The following is a 24078-nucleotide window of genomic DNA, read 5'->3' as shown; positions in this document are numbered from 1 at the left end:
TCCTGTCAGCCCGCTGGGTTCTACAACTGGTCAATTACAGCAACATGAGACGGCAACTATGACCAATCACGGCTGCCAGCTGCCATTGTATTTTCTGTAATGTAACAATTATCTTACTTTTCACATGGGTCATATTCCTAAATGGGTACCTGTCTTCTCAGAGAATGCAAAAAAGGCACTTTCCTACGCAGCGGGTGAATCATGAGCTCTGAGCTCGTGTGCTGGCTGACTGTTCTCCTCCGGGGGAAAGTAAGAGGAGAAACCAGGGAGCCCGCTTCGCTCCCCCTGGAGCGTCATAAAGAACAGCGGCGATATTCGAGGATTAGTTCCTCTGTTTTATTACCACAGCCAAAGACAAGCGCTGATATTAATTTGTCCTGGCTACAATTCACGTAGCAGAGATGTGACTTAGTTTCTGATAAAGAAAATGTGTCCATGTCGCTGCTATGTTCTCTATAAATGATGGAAATCAGAGTGAAGGGTCCTGGAAACGAGGACTTCATACTGAGTTTTGGCTAAAGCACATCCACCTGCCACCACGTTTTAATTTTCACAAATGTAGTTTTCACACTTAGCCACAGACTATTTAAAAACACAGGACTAAAAGACCAATAGGTGCTATGATACACAATACAATCAAGTGTAAACTTAGCAATGTGGTCATTATATTGTTGTACACAGACTATGGCCTACAGATCGATTAAAGGTAATAATGGGGAAAATCTGCTTTTTAACACATTATTTTTACAACTTAAAAATTCATCTTTATTAAGGGCAAATCAATCTTCTCTCTGCAATTGGGTTAATTGTATCTATTATTCTGCATGTGGAACTCAACACGGTAAGTAGCAAAGTACAGAACACCAAGTAGGTTCTCAGAATGAAGTAAAAAAAAAAAAAAAGTCCTCTAATAACAGCAATACGAATAATAACTCATGGCTAGTTCAAAAGGTGGCCTAGAAGAACCCCCAGGAGGAGGCAGAGAATCACAGGTGAGATAAACCCCGGGGAAGACGGGGGCTCGCGAGGGGCCACACCCCCCAGGCTCACTGCTGTCTCTGTCTCCCCTGAGCAATCCCAGAATGTTAACTTCAGGTGATTAAGAAATACATCCGAGTTTTCATTTTTGGAAATTTCTAACACATGCTTCTTTGCCTCAACCAGCAAGTACATAAATTTGAAAATAATTCTCTTTATAGCTAAAGAAACAATATCAGAAATACTGAAGAATCACATCAAAAACTGAGTCACATGGATAAGTACATACACACAGTTGAACTGCTCATCTAAAATTTGAGCAGTAGGTCACTTTATGATTTTCTCTCTTGTAAGATAATTGGGCCAGTCAGGTATACAGGAGTAAAAAAAGATATATATACAGGAGCCAATAAAAAAGAAGTTTTAAGAATTACAAGTCACTTTTTGAACTTGGGTTTTCAAACTGGAAAGTGTGAGAATCAAATGATACAAACGACTCGGACGAAGGTTTGTGTGTGCGTGTGCGTGCCTCTGGGGGTGTGTGCGCACGCAGCCCTCTGCTCGGGTAAGGGTACGAAGATGCACCTGTCTGACTACCTGTAACCTGGGGCAGCTAAGCGGCACAGCCGGCTGCTGCGTGCGAACGGCACACATGTGCGCACGCGTGTGCACAGGAGCGGAAGAGCACTCGCTAGGCCCAAACCCACTCCTCGGCAACAGGTGCCTAACCTAGTGCGGGAAGAAGGCCGTCCCTCCCAAGCCAGCCCGGTGAAGCAGCAATGGCTTACGTCTGCCTCACGACATGGGTCACCTCAAACTTCATTCCTGAGCAAAAGCTCCCTTCAGATAAGGCACATTCCTCAAAACACACTACGGTGGGTGTAATGCTGTCCCTGAAACTGTAAATTAAAAGGCTGCTTCAAACAAAAGAGTTAAAAACAGAAACAAAAACCCCTCTCGTTCATGTTGGAAGAACTGAAGAGGAATTCGTTTTAAGACTCTCATTCTAACCAAATCCCCACTAAGAAGCCAACTCAAAAGCTGCCCAAATCACCTACGTGAGCCCCAACAGTATCACAACATGAAACAGTAGCCGCTGTGGATCCCAAACACCACAAACCAGACTATGGCCTACGGAAACAAAAGTTATGGAAATGTGCAAGTAGTATGTACCACAGCTTGAAAAAGTAATGTAAACATAATGTTGCTTACCACAGAAAATACATCGCAAATTAGTGCTGTCCTGGGTAGCAGCAACCTTGCTCTGGGCTGCAACAGACACCTTGGTGTTAGAAGCTTCAAAGGACAACGGGGCCATCTGAAGAACTTCACACAAACTAAAAGGTGCTTTGAAAGGTTCAAAATGTTTTTATACATACGTCCTATCTAGATCCTCATTCTGGAAGCTCTGTAATTTAATAAAAACGTATCTTCTTTAATATAAATTTGAAAAAGAATTTTTATGTGTAATCGTATTTGTGGAAAAACCCTGTAATAAGCCACAGACCAAACGATGCCCTTAGAGCTTGTTTTCCGGGTGACACAATCAGAGAGTGCGATCCATTTACATTTTACGATTATGTTTTAGAAAGTAAATGGAACGGTTTATGAGGTCAAGACCCAAGGCTGAGTTCGTTCCATGGAATTACTGCTCATTTAGAAGACTTGACGGCTGAGAAACATTCTGGAGAAATGCTCACGATGAACTCAGCGTAAGATGGACTCAGTTCCACTAGTTGAAAAAGACAAAAGACGTTGTAAACAGCCTGGAGAAATTAAAGTGTCTTATTAAAGTCACTGATGTAAATCAGAACATCTTCGTTTGCTTTGCACTTTGAAACGCATCAAAAAACTATTGTTTTAAGAAGCCACATTTTGTTCTTTTTTTTTCCTCAATGTGTATATATACTTGACAAGATATCATATTAAAAACGTGTGGCCATATCAAACAGTCATTTAATATTTAGGTTATCTACATTAAAATTTACCTTAAGTAATAATGAAATAAATTCCCTTTAAGAGAAAAAACTCAACAAGAAGGTGGTAATTTATGAAAAGGGGAAGAAAGGGTTACATAAAATCAAGGTGATGCTCAAAAGTGGGGTAGAAAAAACAAAATTAGTATTTTTCTTAGGATTACATTAATGACATCGAAAACTTTACATCAATAATTTTCTATAAAATCCCCAAGAAATTCTTTCCAGCATGGGAAATATTTTCCTTTTCCATTGGTATTAACCAAAATCAACGAACAGATTAAAACATACTGGCTTAAGGAAGACTGCATAAAGGCTAACAAGACGGTATTTTAGATTTCCCCTAAACTGTGCTCTTTAGGTAACATGATTAATACTAAAAAAGTCTCCACAGAATCAGAACAAACCAACTTATATTTAAAGATTGTACATCTGAACATGGTAATAAATCTTATATAATCAGGAGAATTTATCATTTTTAGAAATTAGATTTAATATAATCCAATTAAGTTTAAATCTTGCTTTAAAAACAATACATACAGCAGATATTTTCAAACAGAAACAGAATAAATAAGATTGATAAAAGGCACCTTTGCTAAGTACCTCCAACAACCCACTCGAGGCCTGTGAGAGCCGCAGGCACAACATTACTGTAATGACAGAAGAGACCACAGGCATGCATATAACATGTCTACCAAGTCAAGCACATCACTGCAGAGGAGAGAAACGATTTAGGAAATTGTCAATAATTCTATTTCAAGTTTAAACTTTAAAAGAACCTGTCTTACCGATGTCTGTAAATGACACTTCTAATAAAGCCTTTATTAAATAAACATGCCTGGTCTTCAGCTTTTATTCTTCAGTTCCTTTAATTCATATTTAAAGGAAAAAAGAGTCAGGGAAATATAAAAACTCACAAGGAAAACCTGAGAAATGATGTCGCCTCTGACAGCAAAGAAACTGCCACATTCCAGTACCGATCATTTCGGCAGAGTCATCTGACAAATTGTCAGAATGCAGGTGAACCGTTAGGACTGCGTGAGACAGAACATTTTCACCCAGAAACGTCTGTGCTTGTCACAGTTTACGCTATCACGCCTCACGCTTGCACTTGGGATCCTCAGGCACCTGCTTTCCAGGACCCGTGCTCCCCGCCAGCTCCCGGCCACCTCTCCATCCTACTGCAGTTCCCCTTCCCCGGAGACACTGAATAATTCATTCAGTCACATGCATACGCCTGCAGGCACTTCCTGCTGAACTCTGATGCTCACTGGGGAGGGGGGAGGAGGAGGAGGAGGGAGGAGCGTGGGAAGGAGCACTCACTGTCCGGTGCCGGGAGGCCCACAGTGGAAGCAGGGTCACGGCTGCCATCAGTACCCCGGGACCGCGCATGTGCCTCCGCAACAGCGGCTCTCCCCGAGTCGGCCTCGCTGTGAACGGGCTCCGAGCTGGGAGAAGAAAGGACGGGCCCTCCAGGAAAGCATCAACTGAGGAGTAGGTTAAGGGGAATCAAGAAAGCAAAACTGAGCATCTCTATGTGACTTCCGGAGAAGAAAACTGACGACACGTATCAGCTACTCTGACCACAGAACAGTCTCGTCGTGGCTGTTGGCTCATTTCTAACGTGGTCTGGAAGGCAGCGATCCCTCAGGCTCGGCCTTTCGCCACTCTCTCCCCGTAGGTGTTTGTACGAGTGGCGCAACGGTGAAGGCCGGGTCAGGCAGCAGTAGCGAAAATGAGAGGCGGGTCAAATCGATGGGCATGACTACATTTTCCCGCTAGATGTGATCACCACAGCAGACCCGTAGCATCCCATCCCACGGCCACTTGTAAAGGGGATATTACCCATCTCATCATTTCTTCTGAGGATTAAATGAGATCGTTTGCTTAAAGCCAGTTTTAATTTGATTTACTCTCTGGAAAGCTGATCTGTCGAGTGAGCACACATCACCAGCTTCCAAATGAGCAGTGTTCATGCTTCTGACCATCAGTAAGGGCTCCCCGGTATTTCCCTCGTGATTGCAAAGTCCTACTACATACACTGAAAGGGAATGAAAGCAAACGTGTGTGTGTCTGTTCTAAGGCGTCCAGAACCGAACGCAGGGAGACACTGCGCTGCCTGCGTCAGAAACAACACGAAACAAAAACACGTACCGTGGGAATGCCGACTGCTGCAGCCACTACAGAAACAGTATGGAGGGTCCTCAAAAATTAAAAACAGAACTACCCTAACTTCCGGCAATCCCGCTTCTGGGTACATATCCAAAGGAAAGGAAAACATGGTACCCAGGGAATACCCACACTCCTCAGTTTGCTGCAGCATCACTCACAACGGTCGAGACACGGAAACTACCTGAGACAAAAGAACAAAGAAGATGCAGTGTGTGTGTGTGTGTGTGTGTGTGTGTGTGTATAATACTCCATTCCACAACACGATGTGCAACACTACTCAGCCATAAGAGGAAAATCCTGTCATTGGCAACAACATGGATGGACCCTGCGAGCATTATGCTACGTGAAATGAGCCAGGTGGAGAAAGAGACCACGTGGCATCACTTGTACGGTGACTTAAAACAAACAAACACACTTGGGGCGCTTGGGTGGCTCAGGTGGTTGGGCATCTGACTTCAGCTCAGGTCATGATCTCACAGTTTATGAGTTCGAGCCCCGCGTTGGGCTCTGTGCTGACAGCTCGGAGCCTGGAGCCTGCTTTGGATTCTGGGTCTCCCTCTTTCTCTGCCCCTTCCCCGCTCACACTCTGTCTCTGTCTCAAAAATAAACAAATGTTAAAAAAAAAAACAAAAACCACCAAACTCATAGAAACAGTAGAAAAGTGGTTGCCAGGGCCCGTGGGGGTAAATAGGGAGAAGTTGGTAAAAAGGTACAAACTTTCAGCTGCAAGATGAGTAAAGACTGAGGATCTAATGTAAAACATGGTGACTACAGTTTCATAGCACTGTACTGTATAAATGAAATTTGCCAACTCACCAAAATCATAAAAAAACAAAAAAAAGAGGTAAGATGATGGATGTGTTAACTAACTAGATGGGAGAAATCCTTTCACAATATATACTATATCAGATCATCATGACGTACACTTTAAATATCTTACAATTTTATTTTTCAGTAATACCTCAATAAAACTGGATGTATACACGTGTGTGTGTGTGTGTGTGTGTGTGTGTGTCAGACTGCACGGCTCCGTGCCAGAAGAGGTGAGAAAAGAGTAAACTGTGTTCAGAGGGATGGCATTTTTAAAGTGGCACTTTAATACATTTTCAAAAAAATTTTCCTCTTAAAATATGTGGTTTTTAACAAAAGAAAATCTTTACCTATCTCAGGAATTGGAGCACCACGCATCTAAAGCCACACCTGGAACAGCGCCCACAGCCGCTCGGCTCTCCCGTCCGTGTGCCGTGTCTCAGGCAACACTGCACATGTGATGGGCTTCCCCTGCCTCTCTTCATCTCTTCGATCTTTCCCCAACTTACGGCCTCAAAGGCATTTTATTTCCTTCTAAGCAAAAACGTGAGTGAGAACAGCTGCTAACAGCTCACAGACTGCCGATCATTTACTAGAGGCTGGAACGGCGACAGTCTCCATGTGCTCCCAGCCCAGCACCCGATCTGCCGTGGAGGCTCTGCCTCTGGCCAAAGAAGCCTCAAGAGTCAACCAGAAGTAGTGGCCTGGTCCTGCCACCTGCTAACACTTGTGTAAAGGCAGGAGTGACCCACGTCCCACATCCTCTTCCCTGCAGAGCTAAGCCGTCCAGCAGACCAGCTGACAACCTCCCCCCTGCCTCGGTCACTAAAGGCATTATTATTAAGTATGTGCACGGCCAAGCAGAAGACTATTGTCAAAAACCCGACCAGCGTTTGCTGGAGTACTGGCTAACTCTTCAGCCCGCATGGTGATCTCGGGTGCACAAACTAGAAACCTCGGGCCCTCCGCACCCATTCCTTTCTACTACTACCAGTTAACCTACTTGCAACCCCGTAATCTCTCGAACAGTCTCCACTGCCACGGGTCATGTTCCATGACCTCTTGTCCACACTGGTGGTTTTCAAAGTGGGACACATTTCTCCAGAATGCTAAACATACACTGGGGTGGGCAAGAGAACAGCATTTCTATTTCTGCTCATTTTTCTCTCATCCTTTTTCTTGCTTTCTTAATGTTTTATCATGTACTCCGTATGTCCACACCGAAGTGCATATACTGAACCATACACACACCCGGAGCAGGGGAGAAGCTCAAAAACGAAGATACCAGCAGCCTGGGCGATGACAACAGCATCACTGGATGAAGCTGCCCATTCTGATCTCGGTACCTCCCCTTCCCCACGGCAGCCAGTGAGACCCTAACAACCGAACCAGACGGAATTGCCTGCCTTGGTAAAATTTCTTCCACTGCTTCTCACTGCTCTTAAGATAAATAGCAAACTCCAGTGCCTTCTCTCCGTGACGTGACCACTGCCCATCTCACCCAGTCCATACTCTGTCTCCCGATGGTCCAGGCACACTGGTCTTTCCATCTTTCAGATGTGCTCCCCCTATGTCCCTCCCTCCACAGGGCCACCTCACACACAGAAGGCCCACGCCATTCTTCTCGTGGTGTGGTCGGCGGGAGTATTTCCTTTTGAGCCAACTAGAACTTGTGAGCAGCCAACACTCAACTGGAGTCCCTATTACCCCCAGACAAATAAGAGAACTACCCCCTTCACCAGGAGCGCTTTCCCCTACTTCAAGTTTTATCATGTATGTTTTTTTTGTTAGCCACTTAAAAAATCTGAAAGGAGATAATAAGCATAAATATAAACTTAGATAATTATCAGAATTTCTAAGAAAGATGAAGAATCTATCTAAAGACTTAGGAGAAAGGTTTTAGTATAATATTGCAATTAGGCAAAGTGGTCCAAACTTACACTTGGATGAGAGAGAGACAGAGAGAATGGACTTGCGACAGCCCACAAAACCGAAGTCGGGTGGGGGTGATGGTAAAGACGTGCAGTTCCGTGGGCAAGGTTCATGGGGGGGGGGTGCACTCAGTGACATGAGGATGTCTCAGATCATTTGTAAGGAAAGTCACAACTTTGCTCGCTTATCCACATGTAGAGCTGAAAGTCTTGTCACCACGAGAAGTGTTTTCATTCTAAATGTACAATATGGAGACTTTCAAAGACCAAGTCTCTTCCCTACTTTTACAGGAGAAAAAGAATGAACAGAACCAATAAAAGTACACAGTTTCTAAGCTAATGCTCTTGGATGTGGGGAAAAAATGAAGGCAAGGCAATTCTGGGCAGGAAAACTGAGCTCAGAGACAAAGAGGATGAATGTCAGAGACTTCACCAATCGGTCATGCATTCACCTCTATGTACAGCTTGGCACGGAAAATTACTGCACAATTCTGCTATAACTCACCAAGTTTTTAAATGCTGGGGGTATAAAAAAATCATTCATTCATTCATTCATTCAGAGAGTGCGCTCACGCAGGAATGCTAAGGCGGGGGATGGGGAGGTTGGGCGGGGGGGGGATCTCAAGCAGGCACGCCCAGCACGGAGCCTGATGTGGGGCTCAATCCCACGACCCTGGGTTCGTAACATGAGCCAAAATCAAGCAGCAGACTCTTAACCAGCTGAGCCACCCAGGCACCCCAGAGATTAAGTAATCTCTGCACTCAAAGTGGGGCTCGAACTCACAACCCCGAGATCAAGAGTCGCACGTTCCACTCACAGAGCCAGCCAGGTGCCTCTAAAATGTTCAGTTGTTTTAAACTAAAGAATCCGTGGAAGGCTTTCTGCTTTGCTCTGAAGCTCTTTATTTTAAAAAACTGCTAAGATCCATGGGGCACCTGGGTGGCTCCATCGGTGAAGCGTCCGACTTCAGCTCAGGTCACGATCTCACAGCTCCTGGGTTCGAGCCCCGGGTCGGGCTCTGTGCGGACGGCTCAGAGCCGGGAGCCTGCTTCCGATTCTGTGTCTCCCTCTCTCTCTGCCCCTCCCCTTCTTGTGCTCTCCCTCTCTCTCAAAAATAAACATGAAAAAAATTTTTAACTGCTAAGATTCAGTCATCACTTTTACTGTACACCAGTCACACAACTTTAAAATGAGGAAGCCAACTGCTGCAGCGTGCAAATCCACTGGCACGGTGAAAAAAGCACACCTGGACACAGGAGACACGCTGTTTACTAGCATTTACTTATCACACTGCCAGGCAGGACACATGCTCTTAGAAGACGGCTGAACCTTGAAAACATCACACTAACTTCGGTCCTATCAACACAAGGTCCACCCCGAGTGCCATCTGCGGAAGAGACCAGAGACCCGCTCCCGGTCACCTTCAGACTGGGCGAGTGTGACTCAAGGCTTAAGTGTAGAAGACCGGTGAGCCTGAGGGAGTAAGGAAAAGGAATTCTTCTACGGCAGCACCACGGTAAAGAGCAGAACAGGGTTTGTAAAGGAACCTCCTCCCTGTAAACGTGTCTCTTCCTACACGAATGACACCGTCATAACCAAACACCCCTGAGAATTTCCAGAAAACAGAGGTCATCTGTTTCCTGCGAGAATTTTCTCAGACGTTGTAGAAGCCCACGGAAACAGCAGGTCTACTCACGAGGACTATTCCTGGTTCCTCCACACGAGAGTACGCTGTTGGCTCACGCCACCTGACCCCTCCGCTCTGTCCCACGCGTGGGACTCGGGCTGCCTCGCAGACACTTCTGACCACGTCTGTCTTCTCTGCCCAGGTCACAGCCCCTTCGGGTCGACTATTTTAAATTACTCGCTTTTGTTTCTCTCATAGCACGCAACCTAGTACCTTATTAGGAAAACAAATACTTTTCTTCTTTGACATCATGAGACCACCTGCCTCTTAGGAGTTTTTTATGGATTACCAAAACAATATTCTTTATGGATAAAATACCGATTTTAAAGATACCACTGTTTAATACCATCTTCAAAAAATGGATTAGAATTTTCCTATCTTGCCTACAACATAAAACAGGAATGCCCGAGGTTCACCCACACGCACGGCACTAACGTGGATACAAACACAGACAGACAAGCCCACAGCCCACAGGGCACTGCCACACTTCCAGGCGGATGAGAGCACGGCCGACTCCCAACCATTACATCTGCACAGCAGGCCTGGGGGCCACTGTGGGTTGTGACGGTCTCCCCAGAGAAGTGGATCCTACGGTTCATTTCTTACCATTAATGAACAGAATAGACTCTGTTCGATTAAAGCTTCTCTCGGGGCTCCTGGGTGGCTCCGTCAGTTAAGCGTCCGACTTCGGTTCAGGTCATGATCTCACGGTTCACGGTTTTGAGTCCCGTGTCGGGCTCTGCGCTGACAGCTCAGAGCCTGGAGCCTGCTTCGGATTCTGTGTCTCCCTCTCTCTGCCCATTCCCCACTCAGTTTCTCTCTCTCAAAAATAAACAAACATAAAAAACAAACCTTTAAAGCTTCTCTCTACCCCCTACATCCGTGTTTACAGATGGAAAAGTCCTATAAAACAGGTATCTGAATTTCTGACATCTAGCAAATGCTTCTCCAATCTATGGGCAACAAGTAGGACTAAAATCAGGACTTCAAGTGAAGTAATTGTACATAAATGACTATTCTCAGGCACTGAAACCAGCAAATCATCAAGGATGACATCCTTGGGTCACTGCAGCACAATTAATTAAACTTAGGCTAAATGCAAAATACGCTGAGAAATGCGGTCCCCCGCTAGACCTGCAGCAGGTAATGCATTATGAGATGCCTAACCGTCTGACTGCCAGAGAAGCGAAGAAACGAGAACGAGACGTAGACAGACTGTCATGTCTGCCTGACAGCCAACTTCAGGCTAAAGTAACCTCCGGTAAGACCAGGACATGTAAACTAATCAGAAAAGTCCTATCTGTCCCTTTTAGTCATTCGGTCACATCCATCTTGGAGCGGGACAAGGTATCCTGGGCCTACAATGTATGACGAAGGCCATGCTCGTGAACAGCGCAATATTAGAGTTGAGTTGTGGCCAAGCTGTTTGCTTTCCCAAACAGCAAGTGATCAGGAGCTTGTAAGTCTTGAAGTAACCATTTTCAGTTCATTTATTATAAATAATAATCCCCACATTATATGATCATGTAACCATTCATCTATCATAACATAACCAAGAAGTCACAGACGTACCAGTTAGAAACCAGAAGAACCTGAATTTCTAAGAGGCAGAGCTAGAACAGCAACCACAGATACTCGTGTTGGACAGAAGGTGGTTTCAATCTAATCGCCGGGCAATTTCCATACGTCAGGCACAAAACAGGGCCACCAGACCTGCATTCTCCCTGTTGTTGACAGATGAGGACAACGGGGCATCAGGACTGGGCTCCGCCCACTTCTCCGACTGGTGAAGTCCCGCCCTCACACACCCAGCCCCCAGTAAGTCATCCTGATGGCAGGAGAAAAGATACAAAACAGAAAAAGAGGGAATAATAACAATAGGAAGAGAAGTTTCTCTGTTATAGGCAAAGCAAGGCTTGTATTGAAGACAGAATCCTGCACTAAAGAAATAAAAAATATGCAATAATCAATTCCCATCCACTAGCCAGTCTTATCCCACAGGCAAGACGTTTTCACCACGCTGCCGGGAAAAGCTAAAGAGACGCTGGAAATTCTTTTCTCAGTCAACAGTCTCCCTGATGACGGGTTAGGGCAGTCATTCTCAAAAGTTTTGGTCACGGGGCCCCCAAACTCTCTTAAAAATTACTGAAGCCCCTGAAGAGCATTTGCATGAGTTACAGCTGCTCTCATTTGCTGTATTAAATAGACAATATTTTTCCACTTTTAACTTCTAGTAATTCACTTTAAAAATAGCAATTAAAAATTATCATTATTTTCCAAATAAAAAAATATTAGCTATTAGGACAGCATGCTTTTCTATTTTTACAAATCTCTTTAATGTCTGGTTTAGTAGAACACAGCTGCATTATTTCACTCTCGTTCACATCCGGTGTGTTGTGTGTGGCACGCTGTTCCGGCTGAAGTGTAAGGAAAATGGAGTGCCTTACGGACCCCCTGAAAGGGTCTAGGAGAGGGTCCTCAAGGGTCCTTGGAGCACACTTTTTAGATCCCTGAGTTAGGGCTTTCAATTCAAGACTTCTGATGCTGCAGGTAGTTTAGCCCAAAGAAAAGGAGAATATGGAGAACACTCAGGCAGACCTCAATCCAGGCATCAGTCCCTCTCATGACACGACACGACACGACACGACACGACACGAAAGGAGTGGTAGCTACAAAGTGAACATTCGAACTTTCCCCCTGGTGACTAAAAAACTCGATACAGAATAATTCCAAGGATTAGTTAGTGTAAATGCTAGAGGGCAGGGTTATCCCAAACAGATGAGAAGGACGTGATACATGAGTCATTATCATTTGCATGAATCCAACAGTCACTTTCCTGTCCCAGAACTTCAAGGCAGTCCTTGTGGGGTGAACGTGAGATCAGAGAGCAGAGGTGCAAAGGGAGGCCCAGGGAACAGAACGTACCAGAGGCAGCCTTCCAAGAAAATCTGGCTCGGTGTACCCACTGAAAGTGAGGGTACCTACGTACCATGCTGGGGAGAGCGGAGACCCACCACCCAAATCACTTTCCAGAAACCCTCAGTTCCCCCACTGAACCCCAGTTGGGAAGGGCAGAGACACAGGCTGGACACTGAGGCTGCGCGACGGGTGGGGCACAGAAACTAGGAGCCTAGCTCGGCAGCCCCTAGCCTGGTCAACAGCTGGAAACCCTTTGTTACTTTAACCAACACCCTCGACCAGACAGATGTCCAGAGTGAGCCTGTCCAAAGAACTATCTTTCACGAGTAATCAAAGATACATAATGGGTCATGTTTTCAATTCAGGTAACTGGGATTGTTTCAACTTTTCTTATCAGTATCTTGGCACAATCACAAAAGCACAAAAAGATCCGAAAATTCCTAAATGTCAGCAACAGTCCATTAGAACTTCTGATAGGTTTTAGATTAATTATCTCTACGAAGAGCTGGTAAATTTCAGTCCCAAACAAAGCAGCTCAGGATCTGAATAAGTAGGTGTCACAATGCATGGCACACATTGTTTCCACAACTTTCCAAGACACACAACTTCAGCTGTGTCCCAGTGGTCTTCTGGTGACAGCCTGAAAATCACCGCTCTCATCTGACCAGAATTCTCTTCCATGGAAAAGGACATCTGTATGTAATGCACACGCTAACTCTCTTAATAAATCACTGAACTGTGGGCTTAACATTAACGTATTTGCGCTCTAATTTCATTTTAACATCTAATAAAGAAGTTAGTAAGTTTCTTTTCCCTACCGTGAGCTACTTGAAAACAAAACTGTGCCCGTGTGCTTTTCTTTCTAGAACCCAGACTCAGGTTCATAGAGAACTCAGCTTTATGCTGAACTACATTTTCATTTCCATGTCTTTCTCTCAAACCGGGGACTTTCTTCATCTGACAGTGGGGCCATTTGGTCTGCAAACACGCCGCCCCCCCAGGCTACAGGGGGCGTGGGGCGTGGGAAACGACCGGTTGGGATTTTCTCATGCACACACTCACCTAAGGGGACACGGTGCTGGAACACGGGCTTCCTGCTCAAACTCGCCTGGCCCTCACTGAAATCTCCGGTTTCAGTTTTCCTCTCTTGTCAGGACCCCCAGGCTCCCGCGGCCCCCTTTCCAAACCACCGCCGGTTGCTGGGGTCTGGCTTCGTGCACAGGATCCTCGTGCTCCCAGCCTCCCACTGAGCGGCATCACGAGGCTCTCAAAGCGATCACACCTACCTTCTGCCCCAGGACAACCCAATCATTGGCTCCTTCCCTGCCGGGCGGCCTCCCCACCCTGGCACTTACACTGTTACACCGCACGCACTTTTCACACTCAGCTCACAACGCCACCTCAGCGGGAACGCACGCCCAGCTGCTCCGGCGAAAAGCAGCCTCGCTCCCCTTCACGTGGAACTTCTTTCGGATTATAGCTGTGTCTTATCCTACGAGACCAGAAGAAGCCTGGAGGAGATCTGAGTCCAATTACTACCCCTGGCATTTAGATGCACTCATATGATGGATGAATTCGCTAATTTCCTGTGAGGAAATAAAAGCAACGAGGCAGGTCTTCACCAGGGGGTAAAGCCAAGGAAGAAGCTGGAGAAAATTTCAAAGTCCCTCTACCACTTTTTAGTCCTCGAAGTTAATCCACACAGCAGAATTTTCTAGGAATTTATAAATATCAGCGTTCAAAAGTAACATTTTATAGCTCGCTACCGCTAGTGCCTTCATCTCCTGTAATTCCCATAACGATATCCTAACACATTCCCACAAGGGAAACCACTTTGGAGAAGGTGCCCGCCAGAGGAGGAGACATCTTGGGCTCCAACTGTAAGTGCTTTCCACCGATTCACAATAAAAGACCGTGACATTTTACTGAAAGACATAAAGCAAAAAACAAATGAAAGTTCCTTTCTTTCCTATTTTCTCACCCTAAAGTGACTTCCCTCAAAAGCCTCTTAAATGCACTTTGAAGATGCCATTTGAGAAGCAGAGGAGTGGCCTGAGGGCCAGAGGACCCAACCCCAGGCCGGCCTCCCTCTGGGTCCTCGGCCTCGCCTCGGGCCTCCTCCGGGTGTGTCTGTCAGGTTATGCAGGGCCTGAGGGAACCCATGTCTCCCCTGCCAATATTTGTGACTAGAAGCCGGGGTCCCAGCTCCTGCAGATCAACCTCACCTTACTGTGAAGACTGACTTCATAAGCAGAAGAGGGAAGGGCAAAAGTGAAGCAGCAGGTGACGGTGACGCCACCTCCAAAAAGACAGTCCCACCGACCGACCCCAAACCTGAGGAGCAGCTTCTAAAGGTTATCGTGCGAAAAGAAAAGATAGGACGAAACAGGCAGAGAGGGAGAGATTAGGGCCTGAGGTCCGGGGGGGGGGGGGGGGGGGGGGGGGCGAGGCAGAACACATATTCTGGAACAATGCTGGGAGCGCTGACCTGGCTGACCTGGCCTAAGGTCCCTGTAAAGAATGTAACAGACCCCACCCGCGCCCCCTCAGGTCCCCCTAGGAATCTGACTGAAGACCTGGCTGAAAATAAGGAGTGGCATAAAACCTGTGCCACACCAGGGACCACGTGGCCACAGACGGGAGCTGAGCAGGACTGGACGACCCAGCCCCTGTGGCTGCCCAGCAGTGAGGGATGAGGGGAGAGGGATGGGAGTCACCAGAACCTTACAGAACAAGGACCCCTGCCTACTGTCGCGGGCATTCGCTCTCGCGTGTCCCCTCTCTGTAACAAGAGCTTCCGTACTCCTCCTTCCTCATCTTCTACTCGAATCAACTTCTACCTGCTGCTCATTTTACTGTGCCCACACCTTCCTTGTTCGACGCGGCGAGACAACGAACCTCAGTATGAGGCAGAAGTTCTGCGACAATAGTGACAAGCTTAAGTGACCGAACAAACTAAGTGGAAACTACCACCCAAGGTCACGTGTGGGATCCTCCCAGGGTCCGATCCTGTACGGTTTTCTGGGGGCACTGAAGTGCTCCCAACGCAGGTGTCCAAACCGAAATCTGTGCCTCCCCACCCCCGTCCCCGTCCGCTTAAGGCCACGTTCACCACGGCCCCTGCCGGACACATGTGGCACCACCTGACCACGGCATAGCCTCGTCCCGGCCCGCCCCGCACACCACTGGACAACTGTAAGCGAGTCAGGGCACAGGGCCACGTCGCGGCTGTGGCCCGGGGCCAGTCCCCGGACTTGTGCAGGCTGTGCCCCCGCCTCTCACAGGAGGTCACGGCCGACTGTGGGCCATTACAAAGACCACCAGTGACGCATGCGCCCGGTCGGGAGCCGGCGGGCAGCAGGCACCTGATGAACACGTCGTTCCCGCCTCAGCCCTGCTTTAAGGACAAAATGCCAACGGACGGGCATGGAAGGTCATAGTGTCACCTGTGCTCCACTCAGCTCGCTTTTTGCTGGGGCTGTTTCACTTCCGGGGCAGCATCACAGTGGCACCAACCTCCTGCCGGGCAGCCCTTCCCGTCCTAAAGCACCCATCTGGTCACAGGAGCACTCACCCAGTGTCCCCCAGCCCGGCACCGAGTCGCAGGCCCTCCCAGCCTCCCCGACTTCTCCCTCGGGGTCCCCTCCTCCATAACCCCTTGCGCCCAGGCCACCACACGTCTCTTTGTTGTTTCCCAATCTCCCCAAGTTCCAATGCCCCCAACCCCATCTAGAATGTTCTACCACTCATGAGGCCTACTCATTCTTCAAAACATAACTCAAGTGTCATCTTCTCTTTAAATCCCCCCTTTGACCCTGGAACCTTCTCGGGCATTCCAAAGGCCTTTCTGCATACTTCACTCACAGCACTTCCACACCGTGTGCCAACGAGCCGCTCTCGTTTCCAGCAGCTCTGGCCAGACTGGAAGCCCAGGGGCCGGGGACGGGCTTCTCTGGCGAGAACATTCCCAGTGCCTGGCACAGACCCTGCGCTCAAAACGTACAGGACAGCTTCTGCAACATGACCTCAGTATTGTCCTGTGGATACTGCCACCTTCAGGACTGAAAACTTCAGGACTGAAAGTGTTGCTGGTAACTTAAGATATTTCTAGAAACTTTTTGAGATTTTTAAAATCCAATTAATTCTAAAGCATATCTCAAAAATATTAAAAAATGCTGAGATAAAATTCATATAAATGCTCCCATTGAAAGATATATCAGACCAAGTTTCGAGCAAAAAAAAAAAAAATTAATGGAATCTCTCTATATTAAATGTTTTAAAAAATAAAAAAAATTTTTTTAAACATGAGGATTTCTTTGACTGTGATCCCATCTTCAATAGCTATAAAATAATATCTATCAAAAACAGTCTTAGTTAATGGTAAGGTATTTGAAGGTGTTCCTTCTACAAAGGTATGCTTAATCTTGGTTGAAAAGAACAAAAGCAGAACACACTTGCTGGTTTCAGTCTGATTTTCCTTTTAAACAAGTGAGTTTAAAAGATGATTTCCTATTTTCAAATGACCTGGACCTTTCTCAAAAACAGATTGTGCAAAGTTACCTCCACTAATCATCACAAGGACTAACTGTGTATTTTATGTAATCCACAACTATTATCTGCAAAACTGTTATAAATGTACTTGACAAATAACACAGAAATGAAAAATAATCAGTCTGGATAACACATTTTGAATGTAACTCTTTAAAATCGAGTCTACGTCCGTTAGAGAAAGGAGACCGAGAAACTGTAGCATTTGGTATAAAAGAATGAAGCCTAATTCAATTCTTTTTCAAGAATGTTAGAACATGTGATTTGTGTTTTTTAAATTCCAAATATAACTGGCTGTATTTAGCACCTCCTGTACTTTCCAGTATATTAGATAATTGCACAGCAAGTTAAAAACAAAATAAAGGAAAACATTCCTGCCACCCTCCCTTTTCATAAAAGAGATGGAAATATCACACACACACACACCCCCCACACAGAGTACCTTATAAAGGTCAGTATGAATAGCCCCAAAGAAAGCTGTTTTTTAATTAAAAAAAAAATTTTTTTTGAGGGTTTAGAGGACTCGGGGGCAAGGGAGAGAGAAAGGAAAACCGGGCTATTGCGGGTTTTGGCAGAACGGACGGGTTAGTGACCGCTGCCCCCGCCTGGCGCCTCGGCGGCCAGGGGCCCCCGACCCCCACGTAGGTCAGAGAGGCTTCACGGTCTCGTCTGTGTGTGCACTGGGTTTCTGAAGAAGACGTTGTCTGAACAAAGGTGTGTATGACTTTAACAAGCCTAAAACTTACTCAGAAGGATAAACCGGTATTCAGTGGCTAATACTGACATTAACAGCTAAACAGCAAACAAAGAAACAGAAATATTCAATATAGAAAAGTGGTTTTAAAAAGTGCTAACCATGAAGAAGCAGGAAGACGGGGATCTGCAGTCGCTTTACCTTTAGGGATGTTTATTTCTGTTGCTTCTGATCAGAGATTTATTGGGTATATTGTTTGTGTAGGGAGGGGACACACAAGTTAAGCTTTTTCGACTTGGTTTTGGCAGGAAGACAATGGATGGTTTCAGCAAGGAACTGGCTGTGGACCCAGAGCAAACAGCTGTGGAAGGCAAGGCATGCTCCAGATGAGAGGGGACATTACTGGGGGTGTTTGCTTAGGTGGCTGGGAGGGGCCCCCTGAATAATACTGGGGTGATACGTCCGGATCCCAGTTTGGAGATCCGCGGAAAAAATTTTACCCTTCTGCTTCCTAGCATCTGAATCCTCCTGTGCCTCCATTCCCAAGCCAATTAATTAATGCCATCAAAGATCAGAAATTACCGTTTATCTACAGTAATTTATGAAAAAAGTCATTTCCTAAAAAGCTCAGACTATAAAGAACACGATCCCTCTCACATGCTTTGTTTTCTCTAATGAAACTGCCATCAAACCAAGGGCCTCTGTGCCTTGACAGGGGCCACGATGCAGGGAGACAGTTAAGACGGGCCAGCCTGTCCTAGCAACCTCTCCGTCGCCTCAGCCCACGGCAGTACAGGCTCAGGCTGCGACACAGAAGAGAACAAAGCTTCAAGACCAACTGAGAAGACTCTGCTAAATGTTTCTGCCTTACCAAAATGTTTGTAGCTAGTGAGATGATGGGCGATCTTCGGAAATTACAAGAAAATGTAATTGAGTCTCTCTACATTAAGACTCATTAACTTCAAAAGATCCAGATCAGAAGAAAAAACATTAATTAGCATTTGCCTTTCGAAAGCCAACTATCGGACTACATGCTGATAAAAACAATCCTTTCCATTTAATTAAAAAAACCTGGATGACAAGATAAAAAACAATCATTTTAACCACTTCGATAGCATTCAGTTCCTAATGTAAGTCCACCGACACTCTTCTGAAGGTTGAGAAATAAAAATACTGCTCGTCTGTTTTAAACACAGCGAAGCCGAATGTCACTGTCTACATACCCCCTCCACACTCTGGTCCTTGGATTATGTGTTATGCAGCTGGCCTCTTCATGGGATGTGAAGGGTCACAACTCTGGTTTCTTCCCTAGGGTGAGACCATGACGAGAGAGGAGCAGCACTGTGCCCGCGACGGCGCCCACAAGGGACCCCCACCGGCGGCACTTCGACCATCCACACCCATGACTGTACACACCGGCAAGCGGTCCCATGCTATCTTCTGCACTTAGTGACACATCAGAAGCTCCAGAGGCCTATTTTCTCAGATCGACAGGATGTAAGAGCTATGTACAGATTATCTGCAGAAATCTTAATTTCCTCAAAAGATCTAACATAAACCATCTACAGGCATAAGAACGTAGTTTCGGCAAGATTCCCAACTGTCTTCTTGCTCTGAAATTCGTATCTGAAATAGACTAACACATGGGCTAGATAAGGCATGGTATAAATAAGGTTTCTAACATATCTATGATAGGTTTTCAAACTCTGTACCTTCAACAGAATATCCAAAATTAATCTCTCTCCCCTCTTAAAATACACAAATTTTGTTGATAGCACATTCATATCATCAAGATCACTACTAACAACACAACAAAGGCAAGAATAATTGTACTTCTATTGTTTTACATAAGACACTTACTTTCAGAATATAAAACCTATCTCCCCAAAGAGATAACCACACATTGGTGTATTTCGTTTTCAATTCTGTGGACCAAAATTAAAACACAGCTTATCTCTGATACCTATATAGTTTTAAATCCTGGGTTTTTACAGTGAATTATCTCTGCAGATCTTTAACCATCATCAAGTGTCAGAGGAAATGCAATTCATGGCTTGCACCACCTGAGGGCACTCCTAAAAACCTTTAAACAACTTTCAGAATCCAGTTCTTGCCTACTAGAATGAGGGAAACCCAGTCCTACTTGAGGCTCATGGGCTCAGTAGTGGCTTCAAAAACGTGTTTCAGAAAACACTTGTGTCTTCATACGAGGTGAGATGATAAATACATGTAATTTCTATCCACTGCACATTCTCTGAGCCTCACATCCGTGCAACAAAAGCTGAGGTTCTAGAGAAGAATGAGCATAACTAACTTACAAATGACAGGGTTACAAATTTACTAACTAACCAATCTCATAAGACTATCTTCAGGCTCTACGTTTAGCATCAACAAACAAAAGTTCACCTTTCTGTGGAAAACAACAAAAATTCAAGAATTATTTCAAATCTATTTAACACATACACACACATGGCACCTCGGTTCAAGGAAATGAGTAAGCCTGGACACCGTACCTGTTTCCTGTGAATTCAACACCTCTAAGGCATGCATCATGGCACTTGCGAAGACATTGGCATCTTCCTTGCTGCCAAAGTTGAGGCCATACACCTGTCTGGCGTCTCGCCACTGGTGGAAGGTCTGTGTAGCTTGATTGTACTTCAACCCTTTAGGAATGGCACAGTTTATCACGACCTAAAAGACAGTAATTCCTTATAGAGTCAACCCAGTAAGTGGCAATATCAACAAATCCTGATTGGACAGACTCATTCAAAACTGGTCCTGATGGACCTTGGCCAAAACAAAACAAAACAAAACAAACTGGTTACAACAACTATCAATGGTAAAATCAGCCTGTAAAAATAACGGTCTGATGGAAGTTAGCTGTCTGATGGTTACAAAGGTCTGGCCTTTAAACAGTAAATCAGCAGGACAAAAGAAAATCCAGATCTTCGTTAAATACATTTTTAACATGTTTACTAAAGCATTATCGGGGCGCCTGGGTGGCTCAGTCGTTTGAGCGTCCGACTTCGGCCCAGGTCACGATCTCGAGGTCCGTGAGTTCTAGCCCCGCATCGGGCTCTGTGCTGACAGCTCAGAGCCTGGAGCCTGTTTCGGATTCTGTGTCTCCCTCTCTCTCTGCCCCTCCCCCGCTCATGCTCTGTCTCTCTCTGTCAAAAATAAACAAACATTAAAAAAAATAAAAAATAAATAAAGCATTATCAATTCAGAAAGCATACAAAACGTAAGCACGTATCTCAGTGAACGTTCCCACGTAGCCAAAATCCTGATGGAGAAATAGGATGTTAACACCAGAAACTTCCTTCCTAAATGCTCCACCTCCCAAAGGCTCTAGGGCAGTTCCACCTCCCAGATCAGGCCTGCAGCTTTCTGAACTTCACGGCACATGACTCAAGTACAACTGTGTGTGGGCGTCATCGGTCCGCTGCGAGCGGCTGTGCTTTGTCCTCTCCCGCTGCTGCTGCTCGGTGGCACTCCATCGTACAGACCATGTCTATTGACCCATCCTCCCATACTGGACATTTGGATTACTTGCAGTTCAGCGTTATTAAAAGCAGTGATGTCACGAACATCCCGCACATCTTCCGTCTTCCAGTACATGAGCACCCACTCTGTCGGGCGTATACCCGGGAGTGGGGTGGTCACGGGCCAAAAAGATACGTTCGGCTTCAGCAAAAAACTCCACGTGGCATTCCAAACTGGGTCTGCCAATTTTCACTCCCCTGGCAGCATGCGACAGCTTGCACGAGTGCACAAACAACACCACGTTATTGGAACTGTATTTCTCTGATCACTAATGAGATTTAGTGCTTTTTCATGTTGTAACGGCTATCTGGATACCTTCTTTTATGAACACTGCTTTAATTAAATCTCTTGCCCGTTTTTGTATACTGAGCCATCCATCTTCTTCTTTATTGATTTGTAAGAGTCCTTTATATATTCTGAACAAGACCCCCGTTACCTGTGCTGCAAATATCTTCTCCCCTAACGGTGTCTTCCGATGAATGGAAGTTCTTAACTTTTATTCGGTCCAAATTAGCCTTCCTTTCCTTTCACAGTTAATGCTTTTATAACCTGCTTAAGAAGTGTTTCTCAGTCCCAAGACCATGAAAATACTATCCCGTGTTATTTTAGGAGCTTTATCATTTTAACTTCCAGAGTTACATCTCCAATCCACCCGCAGACGGTTTAGGCCTCTGGTGTGAGAGAAGGCTCGAGTTTCCTTCCCAGGATGGCCGTCCAATCGATCCGGCACTATTAACTGTGCTTCAGGTTTCTACTTTCCACAAATCAGGTGGCTAAACAGCTCCATTTTGTTCTACTGGTCAGATGCCCACCTGTGAGCCAAAAGGAGAGTGTCTCCCTCATCGTAGGCTTCTCCTAAGCCTTGACTGCCGCTGGAGTGCTGTCCTCCTTACTCTGCCCTTCATTCTTCCAGGGCTATCTTCAATCCTGTGTGCGGCCACGGCTCTGTATTCACACGATTCATTCTGTGTTGGTTATGCCATCTGCCAGTCTCTGCTTTTCACTGGAGTGTTCAGTCCACTTATGATGTTTCATATAAATTTGGGTCTAAATCCATCCTACCTTCTTTTGGACTTAATTATTATTACCCTTCTACTAGCTCTAGTCACACCGCTGTTGTGCTAGCGGCTGCCCTAGAGATCACAACAGGCACCAAAACATGACTGTCACATTTATGCAACAGCGGATCGCTTAGGATTTGCCCACATTTACACTTTCTGCTGCATTTTATTCCTCCTGCCCTCTCCAGGCTTCTGAGGGGACCCTTTCTGATCCCGAAAAACACGCTTTAGAACTTCAATTTCTTTCGATGCAAATCTCCTCGTGATGAATTCTCTCCATTTTTGTCAGAAAGTGTCTTTAATTCACCTTCATTTTTGGAGAGGATTTTTATCAGGTACAGAATTTGAAGGGGTCACGTGTTTTCTTCCAAGCCCAGTACCTTCCTAGCTCTTGCTGGTTCTGCCACTGGTCAGCTGGTCAGTCAGCTGACCACTCTCGCTCGCTTCAGTCTTGTTTCCACTGGCAGCCCGCAGGCCTCACCCTGCGAGGCGTGAGCGTCCGGTGTTCGCGACGGGACAGGTTTAGATGGTTTCCTTTCCATTTACCTACTTTAGGTCTACAGCATCTCTAAGTTGACATTCTATTACAAACTTGAAAATTCTTGTTCATGATCTCCTCAGTTTTTCTTCTGCCCTCCATCGTCTCTTCTCCTTCGGGCCCCCAATTACACACACAATTTCCACTATATTCACTAGGTCTTTTTTCCCTTAATCCCCTTCACCTCTTTCGCCCAATCCCCCCACCTCCGCCCACCCCCATTTATTCTCAAGATTCATGAGCCTTTGTTTTTTAGATTCCACATGTAAGTGAAATCCTATGGTATTCATCTTGTCCCTACCCTCCAGATCCATCCCGGTCGTTGCAAATGGCACTGTGTCTTTCTGTGTACCTGGCGGAGTAATCCTGTGTTGGTCATGTGTCCCAAATCCACTGTATCCTCGGACCTAGGATTTGGGCCTGGGTAGGGCCAGAGCCATGGCTGGGTTAGGGTTCGGACCCAGGAGAAGACAGGGGCCTATCCACCCACAGTGCAGAGACCTCTCCAGAGGGCAGAGTTGAAGGCAAGGGTCACAGTTTCTGTTTTAGGACTACACTGAGGTTTGGGTTAAGATTAGATTTTCACTCAGGGGCACCTGGGTGGCTCAGTCGGTTAGGCGTCCAACTTCGGCTCAGGCCACGATCTCGCGGTTCATCAGTCCAAGCCCCGCTTCGGGCTCTGTGCTGACAGCTCAGAGCCTGGGGCCTGCTTCAGATTCTGTGCCTCCCTCTCCCTCTGCCCCTCCCCTGCTCACGCTCCGTCTCTCTCTCAAAAATAAACAAAAAAAGATTAGATTTTTGCTCAGAATCATACTCTCCAGTTCCATCCATGTCATTGCAAACAGCAATGTCCTTCTGTGCTCCTGGCTGCGTAACATTCCACCGTGTACACATACGTCTTCTCTGTCCATTCGTGTGTCAGTGGACACCTGGGTTACTTCCACATTTTGGCTACTGTAAGTATTGCTGCAATAAACGCAGGGGTACATATATCTTTTGGAATTAGTTTTTGTTTCCCTGGGTCTCTTAAGCTCTTTTTTATACGCCCATGTTTTTCTCTCCCCGAATGTCTTAGCTTCAGTCTGAACATTTTCTTATGATCTGTCTTCCAGTTTACGAATTCTTTTTAGCTGTTACTAATTTGTCGTCATAGTCATCACTGACCCGTCAGTATCAGTTATTCTTCAATTCTGAAATGTCCTTTGGTTCTTTTTTCAAGC

The 24078-nt window shown here is 45.9% G+C and overlaps 1 protein-coding gene across 1 annotated transcript in view; it reads right to left on the bottom strand.

Moving 5' to 3' along the window:
* Nucleotides 1–24078, bottom strand: part of ENAH (ENAH actin regulator) — a 138517-nt gene that overhangs the window by 39481 nt on the left and 74958 nt on the right. The window contains 2 exon segments of the mRNA XM_047077161.1: nucleotides 2191–2247; nucleotides 20230–20407. Coding sequence (XP_046933117.1) covers nucleotides 2191–2247; nucleotides 20230–20407 — 235 coding nt within the window.

This window comes from Lynx rufus, unplaced genomic scaffold (genome assembly GCF_022079265.1).
Source record: "Lynx rufus isolate CCGP_SWC_20201006 ecotype Redwood Valley unplaced genomic scaffold, mLynRuf1.p SCAF_15, whole genome shotgun sequence".
Lineage (NCBI taxonomy): Eukaryota > Metazoa > Chordata > Mammalia > Carnivora > Felidae > Lynx > Lynx rufus.
The sequence above is the reverse complement of the archived record's forward strand: the minus strand, read 5'-3'. Positions and strand labels throughout refer to the sequence as shown.